The sequence below is a fragment of the Paroedura picta genome, chromosome 5, assembly GCF_049243985.1.
Source record: "Paroedura picta isolate Pp20150507F chromosome 5, Ppicta_v3.0, whole genome shotgun sequence".
NCBI lineage: Eukaryota > Metazoa > Chordata > Lepidosauria > Squamata > Gekkonidae > Paroedura > Paroedura picta.
The window spans coordinates 102306270-102330082 of NC_135373.1; the positions used below are offsets into that span (position 1 = coordinate 102306270).

Genomic DNA, 23813 nt, shown 5'->3' on the forward strand with positions numbered 1-23813 from the left:
TGGGAGTGGTTCTCTGCCCCCACAGCCCCCCAGATGCTCAGAGGGTCCTTAGCACTCAGCATGTGGAGGTGAGTTCTGGACAGCTTATCCTCTGCCCTGGGTTTGGTGCTTACGGGCAAAGAGAAAGACCTGATGCACCCACTGCTCTTGTTCCGGTGCCTGGCTGACCCCAGAACAATGGCTGTATGTGCCCTTGTGCTCGTAATGGGGCCCTTAAGTGCAATGCATTATGTCCTAGTGGCGCAGAGAGTGGTAAGGCAGCAGACATGCAGTCTGAAAACTTCTGCCCATGAGGCTGGGAGTTCGATCCCAGCAGCCGGCTCAAGGTTGACTCAGCTTTCCATCCTTCCGAGGTCGGGAAAATGAGTACCCAGCTTGCTGGGGGGTAAACGGTAACGACTGGGGAAGGCACTGGCAAACCACCCCGAATTGAGTCTGCCATGAAAACGCTAGAGAGCGTCACCCCAAGGGTCAGACATGACTCAGTGCTTGCACAGGGGATACCTTTACCTTTAACACTGTGGTAACACATGGCACAGCACAGCACTTTAGGGGCTGTGTCGATCCAGTCCCAAACTTGTGAGGGGCAGAGGTTAGTCCCGACTGCGTGCCAGTTGCCAGTGTACAATCTGCCCCATGATGTTGGTGGGTTTCGTATCGCTTGTGTACTCGTGCTCAAGCAAGCCATGAGCAGCTCGACAGCGCATAGAGGGATAAATTACTGCAGCTCTTGAGGTCTGCGTTGACACCCAAAGCTTTGTTCCTGCAAATCAGGGCACCCCGTAGCACACTGTCCCAAAATTATTTCTTGGAGAAGCAGTTGGAGAAGGTGCAGGTGGGACTCCAAGGACTGAAGCATGAGCATGTCAGCTTAACCAATTTGTGGACAACATTAAGTCTTGCTACCCGTTGTTTTCCCAACTCCAAATGGGAGGACAGCTTTACAAAATTCCAGGTGCATGAACCGCCTTGGGGGTCCAGGTAGACGGCCAAGATGCATCATCTCTGGTATTTGATTGGGTCTCTTGTACATGGGCTTCTGAATGCAAAAGAGGGCCAAGTGAGGTGGGAAGAGGCCCGGAGGAATCTTGGACTGAGGGTTCACTCAGGCAACCGTCTGCAACCCTGAGGAAGAAACAACATAAACTCAAATGTCTTTTAATAAAGCAGGAGCAAGTGGCCCCTTAAAGACTATTTATTCCAGCGAGTCAAGAGTTCCCTCCATAAGATGTATTCACACATTCCACAGATCTGGCAAAATGAGTTCTGACTCACAAAATCTGACACTGGAATGAATCATGTCATTCCTTCAGGTGCCACTGGACTCCTGTTTTGTTCTGCAGAAATGATCCTGTTTATTATGAAGGGGAAGCAAGCTGGCTTTACCTTTCTGACTCAGTATTGATGCAAAGTTTGAACGGATCAGACGCCTGCTTTAAGACCAATGGACTGAAACCAGGGACCTCTCTGCTCAAGCGGAATTGCATCCATGGGCAGCAAAATGAACCTGGCTTCAGAAATTCCACTTAGGAGGGAGGGAAGTGGTGGCTTAGCAGGTCCTCAACCGCTGAGTGACAGGGGGATGCGAATTGTGAGCACAGTCAACAAAAGCAGTGGAGTGAAAGACGGCAGGGAAGGGAGCAGGAGGTGAAGGCCAAATTCAGAGTGGGAGGAAGAACAGACAGATGCTGAAAGAGGAGAAGGTGGGTGCGTTTGCTCACTAGGTAAATACCAAGGGCACAGCAAGGAAGCACTCCAAGAAAAACACAAGGCAAGCAGAGAAACAGAAAGATCTCACCGGCTTGGTGCAGTCCTTGGATGTGTTTAGAGGCAGTGCAGAGCAGCAAGGCTCAGTGTTTCAGAGGGTAGCCATCTTGGCCTGCAATAGAATAGATTCAGATGGGTAGCCATCTTGGTCTGAAGTAGCACAATAAAATCAGAGTCCAGTGGCACCTTTAAGACCAACAAAGATTGATTCAAGTCTGAGGAAGAGTGCTTGCACTCAAAAGCTCACGCCTTGAATCAATCTTTGTTGGTCTTAAAGGTGCCACTGATTTTATTGTGCAATGGAACAGCTAGATTCAAGTCCAGAAGCACCTTACAGAACAAAAAGATTTTGCATGATAACCTTTAGAGATCTCAAGCATCCTTCATCAGGCACTTGGTGGTAATGGAGGCTCCTGGGATTCAGACATTCAGCAGAGAGGGAGCCATTTCTGATAGGCATCTGTGACTCAAGGACCTGCCTAGCTTGTAAATGTCTTGCAGGTGGGGCTTCACTTCTGACAGCTCATAACAGCAATGGCATCTTGGGCAAGAAACTGTCACCTTACAGTTAATTGCGTGTCAATACTCATGGCCGACAAGGGTGTGGATCCCTAGGCAAGTTTGTCACGGGAAGAGAAAGAGTTACGGCCAGTCCTGCAAATGAATCAGACAGCCTGTGGGCTACGTGCAGTGGGGAAACCAGGCTGGGCGAGAAGTGGCCAGCCGTGTGTCCAGGGGCCTTCTTAAACAGACCCTAATAAGCCCGTTCTATTTACATGGATCCAACAGAGCTGTCTTGGAAGTAGAGATGCCAGCCTCCAGTTCCCCTGTAGAAAAGGGTCGCTTAGGAGGTAGGCTGTGTGGCATTAGATCCCATTGAAGTACCTCCCCTCCCCAAACCACACCCTCTGTAGGCTCTGCCTTTCATATTTCCAGGAACTTCCCAACCCAGAGCTGGCAACCCTACTTGGGAGGGTCTTTAAGGCCTTGCCTTTGAAGAGGAATGCGAGTTCAATACTTTTTTACCTTTCAGCAAATTTAGCATGTAGCTATTTCTGCCCTGTAAGGCATGAGACCATTACACGCAGACTTCTCATCATGGCTACATCACACAAGACAAGGGGCCAAGGCCAATCTCTACTCAACACAGTGTGTTTCCATGGTGTACACATGGCTTTTTTCAGAAAAGACAAGTAGCCCATCTCACATTACGGGCACAAACTATTTGTAGTGCATCTCCTGCAGAGTGGCTCTCAGTCTGGAGCAGGGGGAGTCAACCTGTGGTTGTCCAGATGTTCATGGACTACAATTCCCATGAGCCCCTGTCAGCGTTTGCTGGCAGGGGTTCATGGGAATTGTAGTCCATGAACATCTGGATGCCCACAGGTTGACTACCCCTGGTCTGGAGAAATTACCAGAGACTGTCAACAATGCAAGAAGAAGGGCCATGGACCAGTGGCAGAGCATCTCCTTGGTCCAAAGAAGTTCCAGGTTCAATCACCGGCATCTCCAGTAAAAGTGACGTGGTGATGGGAAAGACTGTGGCCTGAGCCCCTGGGAAGCTGCTGCCAGTAGATGATGCTGACTGGGAGGGACCAAAGGCCTGACTCTGCATAAGGCAGTGTTGTGTGTGTTCAAGACTTACACACAATGCATAAATGGATGGATGAAAATCATGGTCATAAAGTGCATTGATGTCCATTCTGTTAGATGGCTCTAAAAGATGATTCATGGAGGATAGGTCCATCTGTAACAATTAGCTGCAAAACAAACATCCATATTTCCAGACAGTGTAGACCTGTGTCCCAGATGCCGCTGCCTGAAATGCCTTAGGGCTGGGTGATCACATTCATGCCCACTGGTGGATTTCCAGCGGACCTCAGCTGGCCATGGACCCAAACAGAACGCCAGACCAGACAGAACGTAGTCTGCTCCAACAAGACTAATGCAGAGTCCTCTCATCTGAGCTGTCCTATTTATTCTCTCCCCCCCCCCTCCGCCCAATGCCAACAATGCATTCAGGCATCCCTTGGGAAAACAGGGCCCTGAGGCACAGAGATGCATAAACTGATTATGCAACATCCAATTAGCAAAGGCCAAGTCAAAATTTTAGGAATTCAGGAACGCTGAAGTGCGGTTTACGGAGGCAGAGCTGAGGAAGCAGAGAAGCATCTCCACCTGTTCTGCATGCAAAGTCTGAAAACAACTTCAAAGGAGCCAGATGCAAAGGTATGGGATTCGTGGAGTATGGGAAACCCACCTCTACCGCCCCCCTCCAGACACCTTTCCTTGCTTCCTGCAGTCTGCCCGTTGCGCCTTTCCCTTTTCCTCTGCATTCACCTCTTCCCTTTTCCTCTCACCATCTGTCACCATTGCGCTTCAACACCCCCTCATTTTCCCCTTTTCTCCTTTTTCCTCCCCCTCATTTTCTCCCTCCTTCCTTCCTTTCCTTCGTCTCTCTCTCTCTCTCCATCAGAAGCACTATGTCACTCCCCCTCACTCCCCCGCCTTCCCTCTCTCTGAATTGTTCCTTCTCTCTTTTCTTCTTCTTCTCTCTCTCTCTCTCTCTCTCTCTTCCCCCCTCCTCCCCGAGCCTTGGATTGGCTGGCCGTGGGACCATTCCCCGGAGTCCCTGACACACGGCTTGATCTCCCTAACCCTGTGAGACGAGCAGCCCCTCACTTCAGCAGCAGGCGTGCTGGAGGGGGCAGTCCGGGCTCCACTCAGCAAGACGGGCAGGCAGCCTTCTCCCTGCTGGCAGCAGGAGAGCAGGTGGGAGAGGGCCAGCAGCAGCCTGATGGGTGGGCATGGGGGGCATGAGGAGGGGAGCCCCTCTGGAGCAGCAGCAGGAGGAGAGGGACTCCGGGATCTCAGAGTGGGGAAACGGGCAAGAAGGTATTTCAGACCCCTCTCAAGCTGCCCAAGGACGTGTTTCTGTTTTTGAAGAGGAAGAAATAAGGATATGAGACATTTTGCCAGGGAGCGAAGGAAAATAGCTGTTCCTTGAATAGGTAAGTGTCGGGCAAACATGCCTCTTCTTCTTGGGTGCTTTCTCACATTTTACTGCATGAAAAAGTTTACTTTGGCATCCTATAGAGACCTTTTCCCTATCAGCTTTGCAGAATCCCTTCTAGCCTCCAAGAGATCAATAGGCTTTTAAAAACAGGTGTGCGTGTGAGGGGGGGGGGAGGAGATAAACTTTTGATTGAGAAGGGAAGGGGAAGCAAGCAACCGGATACTTACCTATTCTGATGGCTTGAATGAAGCGGGTGTCTCTTTTTGGAGGACCTGAAGTGCCTCGCCATTGGTTTGTCTTCTTCAGATCTGTTTGTTACACCCACCTGTTGTTTTCCATGACTGATGCTGGGTTGCAGTCTGCAACTCTTTCCTTCCGAAAAGTGCCATTGCCTTCCATAGGGTTGTTGTGGAGAAGCTGATTGGCTGATTGCCGTCTTGGATTGTAAGCTGCTTGGGGCAGAGATGGTTTGGGGCATGGGAGCCCAGTGAGATGAAAAGGGGGCTTCCTAGCATTGCTGCAGCTGACAAAAGAGAAGGACCCCTGTTGATACTGGCACAAAGAATTATGGGAACTGCAGAAGAGATAACATGCTGGTTGGGGAGGTGGCTTATAGGTAATTACAGAGTGGTGTAGTGGGTAGAGCATCATATGCATATCTGGCAGACCAAATCTCCAGTCTGCCATAAAGTTTATTGGGTGACCTTGGACCAAATGCACTCTCGCGGTCTAACCTCACAGGGTCGTTGTTGCAAGGATAAAAGGGTGGAGGGGAGCATGGTGGCGCATGGAAAGAAAAAAACTGGTTCTATATCTCTTATCTGAATAAACAAAGGAGATCCTGATTAGGCGATAAACATGGGGATCCCACAGAAATATCTGGAGGTCTTTGGTTCTGCCTGGAGATTTTTTATTTTTAACCAAATGCTGGTTTTCAGTTTAATCCAGAGTGATGACCAGGCTGGCGGAGACCTTTGTGGATTCTGCAGCCTAAATAAATGCATGCGATTACAATGCCGCCAACAGCATTTGAGATCCTTCCTGCCACGATTCTGCCTTTTCCTCTCTCGCCCTTGGCTACACTGGTAAACTGGTTACAGTCAGGTTTAATTTCCAAAAGAGCTCTTGACTTGTTTTGAACTAGTGCCCAAAATGGAGTCTAATAACTGGAGGTTCCGAAGAGTGGGTCTATCTCAAGTACTTACGGCTAACATCAGACAGTGAGGTTGCGCTGGGCTAGATGCTCTCCATGCATAATTCATGCTCCGAGGAGCCTACAGAGTGAGGGTGTGTCTGCACTAGCCCCCCGTCTTGACTGGAAGCCCCCGACAAGCACACCTGCTTGGTCTTATTCCAGACTTTTCCCACAGACTAATTTTCTTTATGTGCCTGTGGTAAATGCAGCTGTTGCTAATTTTCTACCTGGGATCCAAATGTTTTCCCTTAATGCTGTATTTCTGTATTGCTTTAGCAGAGATATTATATATATTCCCCCCTCCCCAACAATGAAACAACAATGGTTTGTCTCTGGGGAAATGCTATCCTTCCCCGGTTAAATCAATACGTTGCAATTAGAAGTGCTCCCCGGAATATGGATGTGCATATCACAGAGCAAGAGCCTGTAACATCATCACCAGTGGCAAAAGTACACTGTGCCTCCCCTTTGCCGTCCACATTTTGCTAAATTCAACAGCATCATAACAGTTGGCTGAGAGGAGATTTTGATGTGTGTCTTTGGGGAATATGGGCTGCCATGGTGCACTGCCAGGACTTGATTTAAAAAGTGACCCACACATACGTACACAAAAGTGAATGTAAAACCAACCAAACCCAAGGCTAGTTCTTGCCCACCAGGTTGCAGCGTCCATTTAAGGGACTCTGAAGAAAAAGAAAGGCTGGTTTGTTTGTACCCCTCTTTTTACTACCTGAAGGAATCTCAAAGAAGCTTAAAACTGCCTTCTCTTCCTCTCCCTACAATAGACTTCTTGTGAGTTAGGTGGGGTTGAGGAAGTTCTGGGAGAACAGTGACTGGCCCAAGGTCAGGTGGAGGACATGCGTGTTTGAGAATAAATATTGCTGCTGAGAGAGAAAAGCTAACACTAACATTGAGCGTTGAGCAGGGGGTTGGACTAGATGGCCTGTATGGCCCCTTCCAACTCTATGAGTCTATGATTCTATGATTCTATTTGCACTTAGACCAAAAGAGACAGATTAAAGGCCAGTGAAATGCCTAAATCTGGGTGTCTCAGTGGAGAGAGAGAAAGGACTCCATGGTTTTCAGTCATAGGGTTGGGTCCGTCAGGGTCATCTAGTCCAGCCCTTTTGCATTACTGTTCTTCCACCCCTTTGATTTGATTCACTGTTTCCCAAACTGAGGGCTCCAACTAGGGTTGCCATCTCTGGCTTGGGGAATTCCTGGAGATTGATTTAATTTATTTACTCTGCCCTTCCCCAGAGGCTCAGGGCGGCTTACCAAAGGTAAGGTACCACAGTCAATCAAATATGAATTTAGGCTTTAAAAAAAATGGTACTTAAAATTTAAAATCAACCCCATGAATTCAAAGGCTATGGCTACCTTTTCTTAATGGGGAACATAGGTGGTTGCTGAGCTGAGGGAGGAGGCATAGGGAGTCCTTAGGGCAGCCTTTCTCAACTTCTTTATCGCTGAGAAACATTCTTCAGGCTTCAAGGAACCCCAGAATATGGTTGGGAAGAAAACAGAATATGGTTGGGAAGCACGGCTGTGTTCATGCCCACCCAGGGCCCCTGCCCTTCCCACCCTTCCAGGCCCATTATTGGCCATTCGGGGAAGGGGGGCTGACATGACCATATATGGTCATATCACCTAATCAATGTTTAACAAGTGCATAATCATAAATTAACTCCCACTCATTTAGGAAACCCTTCCAGGGCCATCAAGGAACCCCTGGGTTGAGAAAGCTGTTCCTGCTGTGCAGTTCTCTCTGCACTCTCTGAGCCCCACCTGCATCTCAAGGTGTCTGTTATGGAAAGGGGACGGGAAAGGTGTTTGTAAGCTGCTTTGGGACTCTTTCGGGGAGTGCAAAGGAGGGTATAAAACAGGGGTAGTCAAACTGCAGCCCTCTAGATGTCCATGGACTACAACTCCCAGGAGCCCCTGCCAGCGAATGCTGGCAGGGGCTCATGGGAATTGCAGTCCATGGACATCTGGAGGGCCGCAGTTTGACTACCCCTGGTATTAAAAAAAAACAGCTCTCTCTCTATAAATAACTAAATAAACAGAGACAGCCAAACTGCCCCATAATATCCCAGTCTCTCCAGTCACATGAAAGAACAGCCTGCTAAAGCAAGTGCAGATGAGTGAATCCACACTGTGAAACAACAAGGCAAGCCAAGTAAGCTCCAAGGGCCTAAAGGAGCATTTGTAAGCTACTCTATGGACATAGCAGCAGCAGCACTTGGCACGATCAAGAGCTCAAGGATGCTGTTTTCCACTCAGGGACAGGTTTGTTGGTTTCCTCACTGCTGCCGCAGGTGCTAATACAGCACAGCAGCAATGGGGCTTCCACGGGGCAAAGTTCCCCTGCATTTCCCTTTCCCCTGCAGCGGGAAGCCTAAGTTAACACAGCAGAACTGGCCATTGGGATGTTGCTATAACATTATAGATCTGTCATGTTCTCTTAATTCCACACTTTCATTGCAATGGTAGAGGTTAGAGTCATTTTGTAAAAAATGAAAGCTGCAGATCCCGATATTTTGGTGGATTGTTGTAATATTGTAGTGATACACCAGTTCCCTTTTTGAAAAGCCCTCTGGGGTAGGCAGGGAAATGGCTGCTGTGTGGGGGTGGGATTGGGGGAAAGAAAATGGTGTTGATGTGGGAAGATCCAGAGATCCCATCCACATAGCCTGGTTTTGCTTCAGTCTTTCCCAAAGCATTACAGCAAAGCAGGTTTGGGAAAAGATGGGGAGAGACTTGGAGGTGCAAGGAATCACCACACTTCTGAGAAGTGGGGGGAAACCCAACTTTCCAATAGGACCCCAACCAGGGCAAAGAACCTGTTTAGAAGTGGCCAGTGACAAGCTTCATTGCAATCCCATTGCTTCAGTGCTGAAATCCTGCAACATCTTGAGTGCATATAGCAGCCCTAAGTCACGCAGATGGCCTAGGAGTTCATCTCTTCACACGTTCCCATATTTGACGGCTTCCCTCCATAATCGACACAAGTAAGCCAAAACAAGGCTGTTGACTTCTTTCAACTTGACAGGGATCGTTTACCTTGGCACAAAACACTGTTTGTTTCAAGAGACCTTATAGACTTGGAGGTTCAGAACTGGGATCAAGACTAGGGCTGGGCAGGAACAGCAGTTCTGTGGCTTTGTTCATGGCCGAACCACCAACCGATAGGAACCAGGAGGTGGCTTCTCAGACCGAACCGATTCATAGCAGTTCATGACCCATTTAATCCCTGCTTTCTGATCCCTGCTGCTTTTTGAAAAGTGGTGGGAAGCAGAAAAGCTGGAGGTTAAATGGCTCTGAGTCATTTAACCCTCTGCTTTCTCAGCCCTCCCATTTTTCAAGGGGTAGCCGGAAGCAGGAGTTTCACTGCAAAAGTGATGGGGTGAAAAACATTTGAGCAGTAGGGAGCTTTCCGCTCTTCATGAGCCACCAAAAACCTTCACAAATTGCCACAAACTGTCTTAAAATTCATGGAAGTTTATGGAGGCTCTTCAGTTCATAAACTTTGGCTCCCAAACGACAATCTGGCAAAAATGTATCCCTCAAGCTGGTTTGTGCCCTTCCCTAATTGAGAGGCATAGGTTTCTGATCCTTAAATAACTGGAGTATTTTACTGATCTTGTTATCCTCACAGACAACTAATTACACCTGCACCCTTCACATTTACAGTACAAAATATGTTTTTCATCACACACACAAGACAGTAATCTTCATGGATCAGGACCATCTGGTGGATCACACAGCCCCACATATTGGGTCACGTTTGGAAGGACCTAATGGTAGTGCAGATGTGCAGAGAGCAAGAGAACCATGTATCTTTGCACACATGCTTTGACCAGCAGCAGGATGGAGAGGTGATTCAATGGCACAGAAGATTCATTGGCTGGGAAATGAAGTATAAGGCACATTGATGCTTGGGTTGCCAACCTCCGGAAGGCATAGAGTTCTCCTGGAATTACAACTAGACTGACATCCAGGTGACTGAGATCTATTCCCCTTGAGAAAAGTGTCAAAGGGTGGGTGCTAGCATCACATCCCTGATGAGTTCCCACTCCTTCCCAAGCTCTGCCCTCCTCAAGCTCCATCCCCAAATCTCTCGAAATTTCCCCTACCTGGATTTGGGAGTTTGCCTGTCGGTAGGGGGTATGAAGAGAGAGCATATTCTTTGGCTCATATGAGTCATATAAACAAGCCAGTTGGGGGTACGGGGAGGTAAAACCAGCTCACACAACTGAATTATTTACTTCTGTCCCCAGTTGGGCTGCCATGGGGGTGGGGGGAGCTGCCTGATCCAGGCTGGGAAAGCCTGGGGAGGGCAGGGACCTCAGTGGGGCCACAATGCCATAAGGTCCACCCTCCAAAGCATCCATTTTCTCCAGGGGAACTGACTTCTATAGCCTGGAGATCCACTGTGATCCCCCAGGTCCCACCTGGAGACTGACATCCCTGTTCTCCAGTAGGGATGCCAGTCTCCAGGTGGGACCGGGGGATCCACTGGTTGTACAGCTCATTTACAGGTAACAGATACCATCTCTCCTGGAGAAAATGGATGCTCTGGAGGGTGGACTCCATAGCATAATGATGTCCATGCTCGCCCCTATCCCACCCACTCCTGGCTGCACCTTCAGAGTTTCCAGGTATTTCCCAACCCAGAGATGGCAGCCCTAATCTCCAGGATGGTATTGCCTAGTTATGTACAAGAGGGAGAGGATTAAGCTCTGGGCACTGTGCCCTGTAGGAAAAAGAAACCAAATCTTCACTGCCACCCCATCTGCCATTCAAGGACCCCAGGAAAGAATGGTCTCAAACTAAATCAGGCCTCAAACTAAATCAGGCTTGCCCAGGTCTGCTGCTGAAGTATTTTCCTTGCACAGATAGACACTAATAAAGTTAGTTTTACATCCAATATTAAGAAATCCAACTTGCATTTTAAAATGACCTGCCGTCCTAGTTTATATCTGAATTAGGTCCTTTTTTTTCTTCCAAAAGGAGTCAACAGCAAATCAAGCAAAGGGATAACAAAGACCATACGATACCTTTGCTGGAAGGTCTTGCCCAGGCATCTGACCTCTGGCCTCAGGAGCACAACAACCGTGTCCCCTTCCCCTCTCTGGTACCAGCCATGCCCCAAGACAAGCAATGATACACTCTTGCTGTGGATAAAACTGTCAAATACATTCATAATACAAGGAATTAGAAGCAGAAGGGAAGCTAATTAGCCATCCCTTTACTCTACCAGAACAAGACAATGAGTTCTGGGCTTTGCTTAATCTAGTATCAGGAGACCCCAATGATAGGATTTCATCAGAAGATTAGTGGTTTTGCTGTGTTGCGATCATTCATCTAAATGACTTGGGAGATATAATCAGACAACTGGAAAAAAGGCAGAAGTGCTCTGCTTAATTCTGGTTTATAGTGTCATAGCACTACTTGAAAATCATGCCGTGAATACAGGTAATAAGGGGGTTTGCAAAGCAAAGGTTTGGATAATGAAGGGTTTCTTGTACAAAGAAAGTCAGTTCAATTTCCCATGATCCAGTTTCTTCCCACATTGTGTCCCCAAAACAATTCAGTTGCAGCACCTATAGCAACTCCATCCTGGCCATCTAATTATAGGTTCTTAAAGAAAAGCTTGTGAAATGTTGACATGTCAGCAAAAACGATACCTTGTGAGGATGGCTGATGGCATGAACTGATTTCAAAAGCAGAAGCAAGGAAACTTGTACATAGCGAACCATTTATGGATCGAAATGAGATCTTGGGTTTGTGGAAGACTAGAAGGGTGACCACAGAAACAGAAACCAAGTGGCACTTCAAAGACTAGAATCATAGAATCATGGAAGGGACATTGTGGGTCATCTAGTCATCTAGCACTATGCAGGACACTCACAACGCTATCGCTAATCCACTGTATCCTGCCACCCCCTTGAGCCTTCACAGAATCAGCCTCTGATGGCTATCCAGCCTCTGTTTAAAAATGTCCAGAGATGGAGAACCTACCACCTCCCGAGGAAGCCTGTTCCACTGAGAAACCGCTCTGTCAGGATTCAGGAACTTCTTCCGGATGTTGAGACGGAATTTCTTTTGAATTAATTTCATCCCATTGGTTCTGGTCTGTCCCTCCGGGGCAAGAGAGAACAACTCTGCTCCATCCTCTTTTAATGGCAGCCTTTTAAATACTTGAAGATGGCTATCAGATTCCAAACACTAACCAAATTCATTCCAACGTTAATTTTCTGATCCAAAGCATGAAAATGTATGCTGGAATAAATGTTCATCTTTAAGGGGCTCCTTTCTTTTAGTTTCACTTTGCTGCAAGAGACTTAGAAAGCTACCCCTTTGAAATGATCAACCTCTCCATGTGATACAGAAAGAGGGTCGCCAACTTCCCAGTGGTGTCTGGAGATCTCATAGGATTACAACTGCAACAGAGGTCAGTTCCCCTGGAGAAAATGGCCACTTCGGAAGGTGGACTCTATGGCATCATATCCTGTTGAAGTCCCTCCCCTCCCCGAATCCCACCCTCCAGAGGCTCAACCCCCCAAATCTCCTGGTGTCTCCCATTCTGATACAACCAAAGGTACAGAGATAACGGTTCTTAAAATAGTTAACAGCTCTGGGTTGGGAAATATGCGGGGGGGGGGTGTGTGTGGAGAATGAGAGGGACCTCAGAAAGTTATAATGCCATAGATTCTATCCTCCAAAATAGCTATTTTCTCTGGGGGAAGTAATCTTGGTCACCAGGCGATCAATTGTAAAGTGCAAGAGAACTCCAGCTGCCAGGCCTAAATCCATGCCGTGGGGAGGGTTCACTGCATCTCAGCCTCTTTTCAGAGCTACATCTGGATTGGCTTCAGAGCCACTGCAGGGTAAACTTGCATATTTAAAGACTAGGACATATGATGAGTCAGTTCCATCTTTATTTCTCTAACACAGCCAAGTACAGACACCAGACCATTTCAGCACCACATGCAGGGAGTACTACAAAGTTTGCATGCACAGGCAATGTACAGATGAGCCATATATTCACATTACACAGTGCTCAGTGTAAGCAAGGGCAGTTTGCTTCAGCTTCCATAGAACGGACTGGCTCTCTAATGTATTCTTCTCAATCTGGGAATTCAGCAGTGTTTCTAAGGAAAATGTTAAGATACAGTATTTAAGTAGGAACAGCATTGTGTAAATCATATTTATTTATGAGCTGGATGCCCCAAGCTAGCCTGGTATCAGATCTTGGAAACTCAGTAGGGGTGCCTCCGCTAGTATTTGGATGAGAGACCACCAAGGAAGGCCAGGGTCAGGATACAGGCAATCGCAAACCCCCTCTGAATGTCTCTTGCCCTGAAACATGGGTTCTGCCATGGACTAGCTCAAAGACTGGCTCAAAACAATTGCACTAGAAAAACTTCCAGATATTGGTGGACAAAAAGTTGGATGCAACCTTCTTTACCCAAAGGCAAGGAAATGGCAAGAGGATGGATGGCACATCTCTATGCCCTGGCCGACAGCTCTGCCCCAGCCAAAAGGCTGCTGCATTTTCCAAGTTTGCTCAGAGTATGAGATTCAAAGGCCTGATCTGACAGCCAGTCTATTAACTATGTCAAACTGGTTCAGTGTCCAAACACAGAGAGCTATTTCTCTCTTTTCCTGTTAATCCAATCCCTGAAACATTCTTTCAATTCATTCCTTCAATTTTGTCGATGAAGACTGCAAAAGTTTCCCTCACTTGTAATGTGGCAGCAACTCCCCTATTATTTGATACAGCAATAACTACCCTATTCTGAATCTAACACAATTATCACGCCAACTAGAGAGAGCAGGATAATTTTCTCTTTCTAGATACTAGCATATCCTGGAGAGTTAAACCACAATAAAGACCTCAGATTAGCAGGGGCTCTACATGTATCACCCATTGAGCATAATGATTAATCCACCTTGGGTCAGGGGTGTCATAGTAACTAACTAAAGGCTACAGGGTAAAGGACCTAGCAACAATTTGTTCTGTGAGGATACACTAACAACCAATCCACGTCCAGCTGAATGAGCTTGCGGAGCAGAGAGGCACTGTCTCAAGCTCTCCTCCTGAAGGCATTTGGGAGGAATCTGGTCCTGGGCGTGGTTTTGCATTAATGGATAGGGGTAAAATGTGCTAATGATAAATTTGCATTGGATTCCCAGCCAGGTTAATGTTAAGGAAGATGGGATGCAAGGATCCTTTCACCCTGTGCTGAAAGATCTGCATTCTTCACTGGTTGTCTATTTGTTTCTAGCCAAAGTTCAAAGTTAAAAAAAAGAAAAGCGAGTTCTTACCTTTAAACAGCTTGGAGCCAGGGGACTTGAAGGATTGTACTAACCAGCCTGCTGTTTAAAGTCTGCTTCCCAGGCCATGATGTCTGGTGCAGAGGAGCAATAAGTGGCAACTAGAGACAGGGCTTTTTCAGTGGTGGCCCACCTCTCACTTCTTGCATGCCCTCCCCCTTGAGAAGCACCTGGCACCCACACTGTTCTCACTTAAGGTGCTCAGCCAAAATGTTTCTGTTCATTTTTTAAATCGAGGTTTTTCGTCTCTATTTAAAAGTGTCTTATGGCATGCTTCCTGAGTGGGAAATGTTTTATTGTTTGTTTTAGGGTGCTCAATGGTTGCTTTATACTGTTGCTTTATACAAGGCCGCTGCTTTGTTTGTGATGGCTTGTTCTGGACACTGATAATTTATGCTGCTGGGTTTTTTTATGGCACTGTTTTTACTTGGAGCTGCCTTAAGCAGGGAGAGTTGCCAACTCCGAGCCAGGAAATTGCTGGAGATTTGCGAGGTGAAGCCTGAGGGTGGTGAGGTTTGGGGAGTGGAAAGATTCAGCAAGCTATGAGGCCATGCAGCCCACCCTCCAAAAGAGCCATTTTTTCTCTGGGGGAAGAACGAATCCCTGTAGTCTGGAGATTGGTTGTATTTTCCAGAGGTCTCCAGGCTGCACCTGGAGGTTGGCAAACCTGTAAGCAGGTCAGTGGCAAAGTGGCAGATAAATGACTCAAAGAACAATAAATAAATCTAATGCTGCTGCAGCACCATTTTATGTGCAGTACTGAGACCAATGAAGACGTTATGCTGGCCAGTTCATCAGATGCACTTCCATTTTCCTTAGCAGGCCAATGGTCCAGCCTGATTACTCATGACTAATTTCACCTTTTGAAACAGCAAGGAACACAAAGCAGGAGTGACCGAACTGTGGCTCTCCAGAGGTCCATGGACAATAGTTACCATGAGCCCCTGCCATGCTGACAGGGACTCATGGTAACTGTAGTCATGGACCTCTGGAGAGATACAGTTTGGCCATCCCTGATATAAACTGTCCCACCAGTGTGTACCATCTTACCGATCTTTTTGGCTTCTTTTCCATTTCCTGTTCTCCTAACTTCTCTAAAGGTTTAGTCACCATTTCCAATCCACAGATATGCCGAGCCTGAAGAAATCGACAGGTCTCTGGGCTGAAATCCACATTTTCAGGAGATGCCATTGGGCCCTCCCAAATTTTCAAAGGCAGGAAATAAAAGGGTGTGAATGAGCATAATCTGTGGCAATGAGATTTAGCAGCAGGCCAACTGGGGCCCTCAACCTTCACTGACCACTGTTTTGTCAAAGAAGCTTTAGATCAAAATTGAGGGTTGGACCTCGAATCTGAACTCATGTCCACTTCTCATTCTTTATCTGGTTATACCTTCAGCTGTGAATTATCAAGTATCAAAGTCTCTTTTTTATGTTTTTTTCCAACTACAGATACCCAACCAATCCAGTGGGATAATCGCCCCACTATTCTGCCATGGGCAGTTTCAACTTCTCGACCATACTGGCTTCTTGGGAGGAGAATTCAACAGCCACCAGCACCGTCTTCATTTCTGGGAACCTGTCTGTAACTGCCAGCCTTGGTATGGATGTCAGTGGTGTCCTCATCCCTCTGGTGTATCTCATAGTCTGTGTGGTAGGGCTAGCTGGAAACTCTCTGGTGATCTATGTGGTGTTGTGCCATTCAGTGAGCGAATCGGTAACTAATGTCTACATCCTCAACTTGGCATTGGCAGATGAACTCTTCATGCTTGGCCTGCCCTTCCTGGCTGCCCAAAATGCGCTGTCCTATTGGCCTTTTGGTTCATTCATGTGCCGACTAGTCATGGCCGTGGATGCCATAAACCAGTTCACTAGTATTTTTTGCCTGACTGTGATGAGTGTTGACCGTTACTTGGCAGTGGTGCATCCAGGGAAGTCGTCAAAATGGAGGACAGCGCGTGTGGCCAAGGTGGTCAGTGCCACAGTGTGGGTGCTCTCTTCAGTGGTAGTGCTGCCAGTGGTGGTGTTCTCAGATGTTCCTCTGGGCATGAGCACGTGTCACATCCAGTGGCCAGAGCCTGCTTCGGTATGGAAAACTGGCTTCATTGTCTACACAGCCGCACTTGGCTTTTTCGGGCCACTGCTCATAATCTGTCTCTGTTACTTACTCATTGTTGTCAAGGTCCGATCCTCAGGCAGAAAGGTCCGAGCACTGACAGCCAAGCGCAAGCGCTCTGAGCGGAGAGTCACACGCATGGTGGTCACCGTCGTGGCTGTCTTTGTGTTGTGCTGGCTGCCATTCTATGTGCTCAACATCGTCAACGTTATCTGGTCTTTGCCTGAGGAGCCGTCGCTCTTTGGCATCTACTTCCTGGTGGTGGTGCTGCCCTACGCTAACAGCTGTGCCAATCCCATCATCTACGGCTTCCTCTCCTACCGCTTCAAGCAGGGCTTCCGCAGAGCCATCCTGAGACCCTCCCGTCGAGTGCAGAGCCAAGAAGTCGCAGCTGCAGCTACCACGGCAGATAAGATGGAAGACGAGGAAGAGGAGGAAGAGGAAGAAGACGTGGAGGCAGGAGTGACCGAGGTCAGCAAGATCACCCAGAATGGCAATGGCAATGGCAGGCCGGAATGTGTCCCAAGCAATGGAGCAGGAGGCAGTGAACAAAAACAACTTCCTGAGGACTCGGTTAGTTGTGAGAAACCCAGCTTTGTAAACACCAGCTACTTGTAGCGACGAGAAAAGATACTTTTCTTCTCTTTCTCAGAACTTCTCAAGGTTGGACTCACGAGGAGCAATCAACAGTGGCCATTCCTCATAGATGGCAGGTAGAAAAGTCAACAGTGGCTTTCAAATGGAGAGGCAAGGCCTAACACGCTCATTCCCAGTGACCATTCTGTGGCAGTGATTGCTGGTTTAGAGCAAAGACTTCTGGGACTGGGTTTGGGTTCAGCTAACGTCATGCTAATGAAGCTTAGTTTCTCTACAGCTTTTTGTATACTTTCCAACATTCCACACATGAAAATGGGGTGGTTTTCTGTATTTAGTCTCACAACCAAGGATCGCTATTAAGTGGTCCACTCAGTACCCTCATCTAACTGAGGCTCCCCGCAACTACACACAGCTGAGGCTGTCCTCAACATCCTTGCCTTCTGTATTTATTTATTCTGCAGCAGCCCAGCCTGTAATGACAGCTCAAGAAAGATGTGTTAATAATGTGACCATTTGCAGGTTGGTTTTTTAAAAAGCCTTAATAGAATTTTAATCTTGCAGTGCGAATAAGCCACAACTCAAAACATATTCAGCGATTTTTACTATCTGGGTAGATAACTGTGGGAAGAGGGAAGGGAGAGTAAGGACGCAAGCATACAGGTGCCCTTGCTAAAAAGAAAAAGGAAAAGAATGAAAATAAAACTTTCCCCAAAGGAAGGACAGGAACAAAACAATGACTAAGGACAGGAACCAGAAAATAGGAAGCGTGCTTCATAAATAAGGGCAGCACAGCTCTCCGTTCTTGTCCAAATTTGGACAGGCCTGCGGGTTGACATGACCATATATGAACATATCACCTGATAAACTTCTTAAATTAAAAAAAAACATTAAAAATTAACTCCCACCCAATTGGTGAAACCCTTCTGGGGCCATAACCCTGGTTGAGAAAGGAAGCCCGGGATGAAAACGCCCCCCTCAGTGAGCCAGTTATTCTTCCTCAGCCTAACCTACCTCACAGGGTTGTTGCGAGGAAGAAATGAAGGACAGGAGAATGAATGTAAAGTAGCCTGCAGACCTGGAAACTATCACTTTATTGGAGGGTTAATGTGTGGAAATGAGCAGTTTTTCATGGCATAGAGGGAACTGACATCACCTGGTGAACAAGGGTCAGCTCATTTTTGCCCATTTAGTAACCTTAAGGACCAGGTACATTGACCAAAGTTCATTGTAGGATAAAAATATGACAGGCTGTCTTTTCATGCCCGTGTGGCATACTGGGGCCTGAGAGCAGGGCAGCTTGCCTATTGTTCTGTAAGCCTCAGTTCACAATGCAGGGAGGTAAAGCTGCTCACCCACCCTGCAGGTTCGCTGTGAGGGCTACTGGCTGAGTTAGTCTATGTCAGGGGTAGTCAAACTGCGGCCCTCCAGATGTCCATGGACTACAATTCCCAGGAGCCCTTGCCAGCATTCGCTGGCGAATGCTGGCAAGGGCTCCTGGGAATTGTAGTCCATGGACATCTGGAGGGCCGCAGTTTGACTACCCCTGGTCTATGTGAAGTGCACTGAATGTTCTGAAGTAAAATACAGATTTTTAAAAAAGTGTTGCTGATGTCCCCACTGCCATTTCACCTCAGCTCCAAGATACCAACTATGTCGGGGCCAGGTTATTTCAATAAAACATTCCTTTCAGTGTACAGGCTTGTGTTTGTGGGTAAGCGGTGAAGGAGGAAGCAAGAAGGGTTTGTTTTGTGTTGCATCCCCACACACACACACTCAATGACGAGTAACCACTTCCTCAGGAAGCAAGCATAATTTTTTTCCCCTTTCGAGGTGTCATACCACTTGTATCACTGTGTTTGAGGAGCGTATCCAAGAAAATAAAATGCTTTGGAATTTCCCCCAGGGCTTGCATCTGTCGACTGGCTGGGTATGATAAATTATTGGAGACTCATTCACAAAACACAAAATCCCTGGAATGAATTTAAAAGCACTGGAAAACCCTGACTTGTCCCCCATACTTACATTGTTGTTGTTAGGTGCGAAGTCGTGTCCGACCCATCGTGACCCCATGGACAATGATCCTCCAGGCCTTCCTGTCCTCTACCATTCCCCGGAGTCCATTTAAATTTGCACCGACCACTTCAGTGACTCCATCCAGTCACCTCATTCTCTGTCGTCCCCTTCTTCTTTTGCCCTCGATCGCTCCCAGCATTAGGCTCTTCTCCAGGGAGTCCTTCCTTCTCATGAGGTGGCCAAAGTACTTACATAAAGGTAAAGGTATCCCCTGTGCAAGCACCGAGTCATGTCTGACCCTTGGGGTGACGCCCTCCAGCGTTTTCATGGCAGACTCAATACGGGATGGTTTGCCAGTGCCTTCCCCAGCACTTACATAACAGTACTTCCCCAGTACTTACACAACAGCACCCAAATAAATTTGGGATAAAATGTCACAACACTTAAAGAGCACAAGCCTATAGAGCAGTCTTTTCCCACCTTTTGACCATGAAGAAGCCCCTCAAATAATTTTTCAGCCTTCTAAGTCATGTCAGATGGCCATGCCCCCTGCCAAGGCCGTGGAAGTGACATCACTACCTGCAGCCTTAGCCCTCCTTTTGCTCCCTCCTCCTGCCTTTAATATCAGTATGGTGACTCTGCATCATGTAAGCCAGTAAGAAGAGTAGGAGCTGAGAAGACAGCCCAACCCCCCCCCATACCACACTACTTCAGAGCTCCCATAGACTCCATTCAGAACTCCCACGGATCCCCACGGGTCCATGGACACCTGGTTGGGAATCCCTGCTATAGAGCAGGGGTGTCCAAACTGTGACTCTCCAAATGTCCATGGACTACAATTCCAGCTGACAGGGGCTCATGGGAATTGTAGTCCATGGATATCTGGAGATTCTCAAAAGTGCATGCTGAACAGGATTCCAGTACAAACATCACTTTCTTCAGCAGCACTGGCAAAATATCAGAGGATAAATCTCAGTTACTTACTGTCTCTTGTTAATGTCATGGAAGATCAGTAGCTATGAAGAAGTGAGACACAAGCCATTGAGAGCTTATGGACTGTTATTTTGCTAATGCTGCTGAAGAAAGTAATGAAACAGGCCTTGTTTGTACTTGAATCCTGTGTGGCATGCATTTTGGCTTGCCAAGGATTGGATAATAAACAGGATTTATAATTGTCGATTAACAGTTTATTGGGTTATTGTGTTTATGTGTGTGTATATATATATCTTCTGTTTCACTTAATATTTCTGATAAGGCCTTGGAGGAGGAGCATGCCTCATGGCTTAAGTGCCACTCAGTGCTTAACACCCACTCAGGGCAGCTGTCCTGCCTCTGAGTGCCTCCTCCTCCAACTGGCTTGCCTGTCAGTCCAACAGCCAGCCAATTGCCTTCCATACCCCACCCCTGACCACCCCCTCCTCCTTCCACTTCCCTCTGAGGCTTGGAGGCTGCAGATCCCTGCTGGGTGAAAGCTGCCCCCTGCTGATGAGTTCCATAACAGCTGCCTGCAGCCTTTCCAGGTCCTGGGCGGGGGGGGGGGGGGGGGAGGCCATCTGCAGAGTTCTTCCACTCTACCTCCCTAATCTAGCACCTGTTGTCTTGTTACACACAAATTGTTGGGAGTTTTTTGTCCTGATCTTTTCTGTGTGCCTCTGTTGTTTGGAAGGACCTTAAAGGTTAACAACATTGATCCCTGTGCAAGTTTGCATGCATCAGAACTCCATCAGATGTATATTCTTCCCCCTCCCTTTCAATCTCAAGCATTTTCTGTACTATAAACAACCATGGTGGTAAAGGATGGGGGGGGGGGAGTGGCAAACAAAGTAATTTTGCTGACCATTTAGAGCAACTAGGTGAAGCATGGAATCTGCCTCAAATCGCAGCATTGAGTAGCAGAGTGTGGCTATCTCTAACAATAAAGGAAAATCATGTCGATGGCCCCTTAAAGACATATTGTATGTACCGGAAATTAAGACTACATTTTTTCCAGGTGCGCCATACACTACCAGTATCTATGATTAACCTTTTCTGGATTACCTTGTGGGGGAGGGATCATCTTACCTACTTGTAACTCTGAACCTGAGACAGAGAAGTGTAGAGGGCAATGGGCACTCAGTGGAAGTGGAAAACAGGGACTGTGCAACTAAAGGGGATTGAGACTGGCTTAAAAAATGACAGCTGAGAATTCAGGGAACCTGATAGATTGTCGTATCATTATAATGCCAATTCTAGAAAAGCCCTCTGGTGGCAGGGGGAAATGAACGGTGCAAGGGAATGGGGCAAGGAACATGCTGCCCACGTGGGCCAGGCATGGAAGATCTACTTGGGCTTATTCTATTTGCCATCTTGCACAAAACATTGCAGCAAAGAAGACTGGAGAAAGATCACAGGGAAGATGTGTAAAAGTCCATTTTAATAAAGGATAGCAATGGTCTAATACCTGGGACATGCCATTTTCTTATGGTCTCATAAACTCTTAATTTTGAAGGTGCTCGAAACTTGGCTGTTTTTGCTGCGGCAGATTAAAATTCCTCTTCCCCTAGACATGAATATGCATACACCGTAATTCTGCTGCTCCTGTCCTCTGCATCTCTCTTGGGCCTTTCCTCCTTAGTCATTGCTATTCTTCCCCTGCCCTGTCTAATCCTGATTGTGCCCATTTATCTTGTTTCTTTTTTGTGTATGCATTGCTTTCCAACTTCCTTCTGGTAGAATGCCAATTGTTTGGGGGTGGGGGGTGGGAGAGGTGTACTTAATTGGCAAGTGCTGATTGGTATTACACCTACAAACAGTCAAGGTTCTCAGTGCACACAAACTAAAATTGGGGGGAGGGACCAATGCTCTCACTGGGACCAATTCTGAAGGGCTGGCTGTATTACTCTGCTGCAGCCCAATCACAAGAAATCCTTGCAGCACTTTACTGATAAACACACTGATGACAGCATAAATTGTCATGGATAACTCAGGTTACCCAATGTCACCAGATCTTGTAAAGTAAGCAGGGTCAGCCACGGATGGCCTTAAGAACCAAAACCTTAAACCTGATCTGGAAGCTAACCAGCAACCATATGAGCCCAGATCTCCCAGTCCAAGTCCAACACACTGGCCACTATGTGTGTAAGGTGCTGTTAAGTCACAGCCAACTTGTGGGAGCCCCAGCAAGGAGCTTTCAAGGCAAGCGAAAAGCAGAGAGACTTCCTAAGTGGTCTCCCATTCACGGACCAACCCTGCTTAACTTCCAAGATGTGTCGAGCTCAGGTGATAGTACCATGCAGCCTTCATTCCCTGCTATAGCATCATCATCACCATCATTACTATTACTATTGCTATTGTTACTACTAGGGGCAAAGCCCGTTGTACCCAGGATTACAATGGGCACTAGCATACATGCCTGCCCTGTGGTTTTCCTAGGTGCTGACTCTCCCCCTTTCCCATTCCCCGCTGGATCTTGAGCTCCAGCATGTTGGAAGTGATAAAACAGTAGGAGATTGTAGTCTCAAGAGCCCAGTTTGATCTCCCACTCCTCCTCCATGAGCAGCCAGCTGGGGTTGCCAACCTCTAGGCGGGGGCTTGGAGATCTTCAAGAATAACGTGATCTCCAGGCACCAGTTCTTCTGGAGAAGACAGTTAGGAGGGAGGGAAGGAGAGCAGAGGCCACGATGGGTCCCAAGGGCCTGGTGGACAGCCTTTACTCCTTCTCCAATCCACCCCGCAGACTCTTGATGCCCCACCTCCAAACTTCAAGGAACATTCCTAACTCAGGGGTCACCAACCTCCAGGTGAGGCCTGGAGACCTCCTGGAATTAGAGTTCATCGGCAGACTATAGAGATTGGCTTTTCAGGGTGAAATGGCTGTTTGGAAGGGGAAATTTATTATTATTATTATTATTATTATTACTAGTAAAAAAGCCCATTGTATCAAGAAGACAATGGGCGTTAGCAGGCGGGGACCAGAGCGAGGGGCAGGCTACCTGAAAGAGGAGGCGGGTGGCGGCTCCTCGGCGTCTCTTGGTTTTTGGCGGGGAGTCCCAGGCGTGGTGCACTGGGCTGCGGCGGCTCCTCTGAGTTTTGTTGATCTTCTGCAGCTGGGGGTGGTGGGTTCTTTCTGCTGCTTCTCGGAGGCGCGCCGGCTGGAAGCGGCAAAAGGCTCCACGGGTTTTTTTTTTTTTCTGCAGGTTCTGGGGCAGTGGTCCCCAACCTTTATTAGGCTGGGGACCGGCAGGGGCATCGGGCCGCGCCCGGCCGTGCCCGCGGGCGCGGCCTGGCCCTGATTCCCTCTCGGCGGCTGGAGTCTTGCCTCGGCTGGAGTCTTGCTGGAGTCTCGGCGGCTGGAGTCTTGGCGGGGGCTCCCTCAGGGGCCGGCCTGACGCGGCGAGAGGCGCTTTGCGCCTCTCACCGCATCAGGCCGGGAGCAACTGCAAGCCGCGCTGCGCGCGGCTCGCAGTTACTGGGGCTGGGAATCAGAGGGACCAATCGGCAGGCGCGAAGCGCCTGCCGATTGATCCCTCTTGTCTGTCATGAAGAAGGGTCCAATCCGGACCCTTCCTCATCCCGGACACATCCCGCCCCAGAACCCCTTACTGTTTTACTTAGTCCGTGGCGCCCGCGGCGCCACGGGCAGTGTACAGATTATTATTATTATTATTATTATTATTATTATTATTATTATTATTATTATTATTGCCTGTCAAGTTGCAGCCAATTGATGGCAACCCCAACCGCAGGGTGTTCAAGGCAAGAGATGAGCAGAGGTTGTCTCCCATGGCC

The 23813-nt window shown here is 47.8% G+C and overlaps 1 protein-coding gene and 1 long non-coding RNA gene across 4 annotated transcripts; one reads left to right on the forward strand and one right to left on the reverse strand.

Moving 5' to 3' along the window:
* Nucleotides 1-1004: 1004 nt before the first annotated feature.
* On the reverse strand, nt 1005-5280 carry LOC143838380 (uncharacterized). Its single transcript, XR_013231376.1, has 3 exons — nt 5011-5280; nt 1799-1879; nt 1005-1125 (listed from the first exon to the last, which is right to left on the reverse strand). It is a non-coding gene; the product is annotated as an uncharacterized LOC143838380 (long non-coding RNA).
* On the forward strand, nt 3927-18432 carry SSTR3 (somatostatin receptor 3). 3 transcript variants are annotated; one of them, XM_077339596.1, is made up of 2 exons: nt 3927-3996; nt 15773-18432. In XM_077339596.1, the coding sequence occupies exon 2, from the start codon at nt 15816-15818 to the stop codon at nt 17052-17054; it is 1239 nt and encodes a 412-aa protein (XP_077195711.1). In that variant the 5' UTR covers nt 3927-3996; nt 15773-15815; the 3' UTR covers nt 17055-18432. The 3 variants fall into 3 exon arrangements, with proteins under 3 accessions (XP_077195711.1, XP_077195710.1, XP_077195712.1); XM_077339595.1 differs by lacking the exon at nt 3927-3996 and adding an exon at nt 4112-4778; XM_077339597.1 differs by lacking the exon at nt 3927-3996 and adding an exon at nt 12465-12582.
* The last annotated feature ends 5381 nt before the right edge of the window (nt 18433-23813 follow it).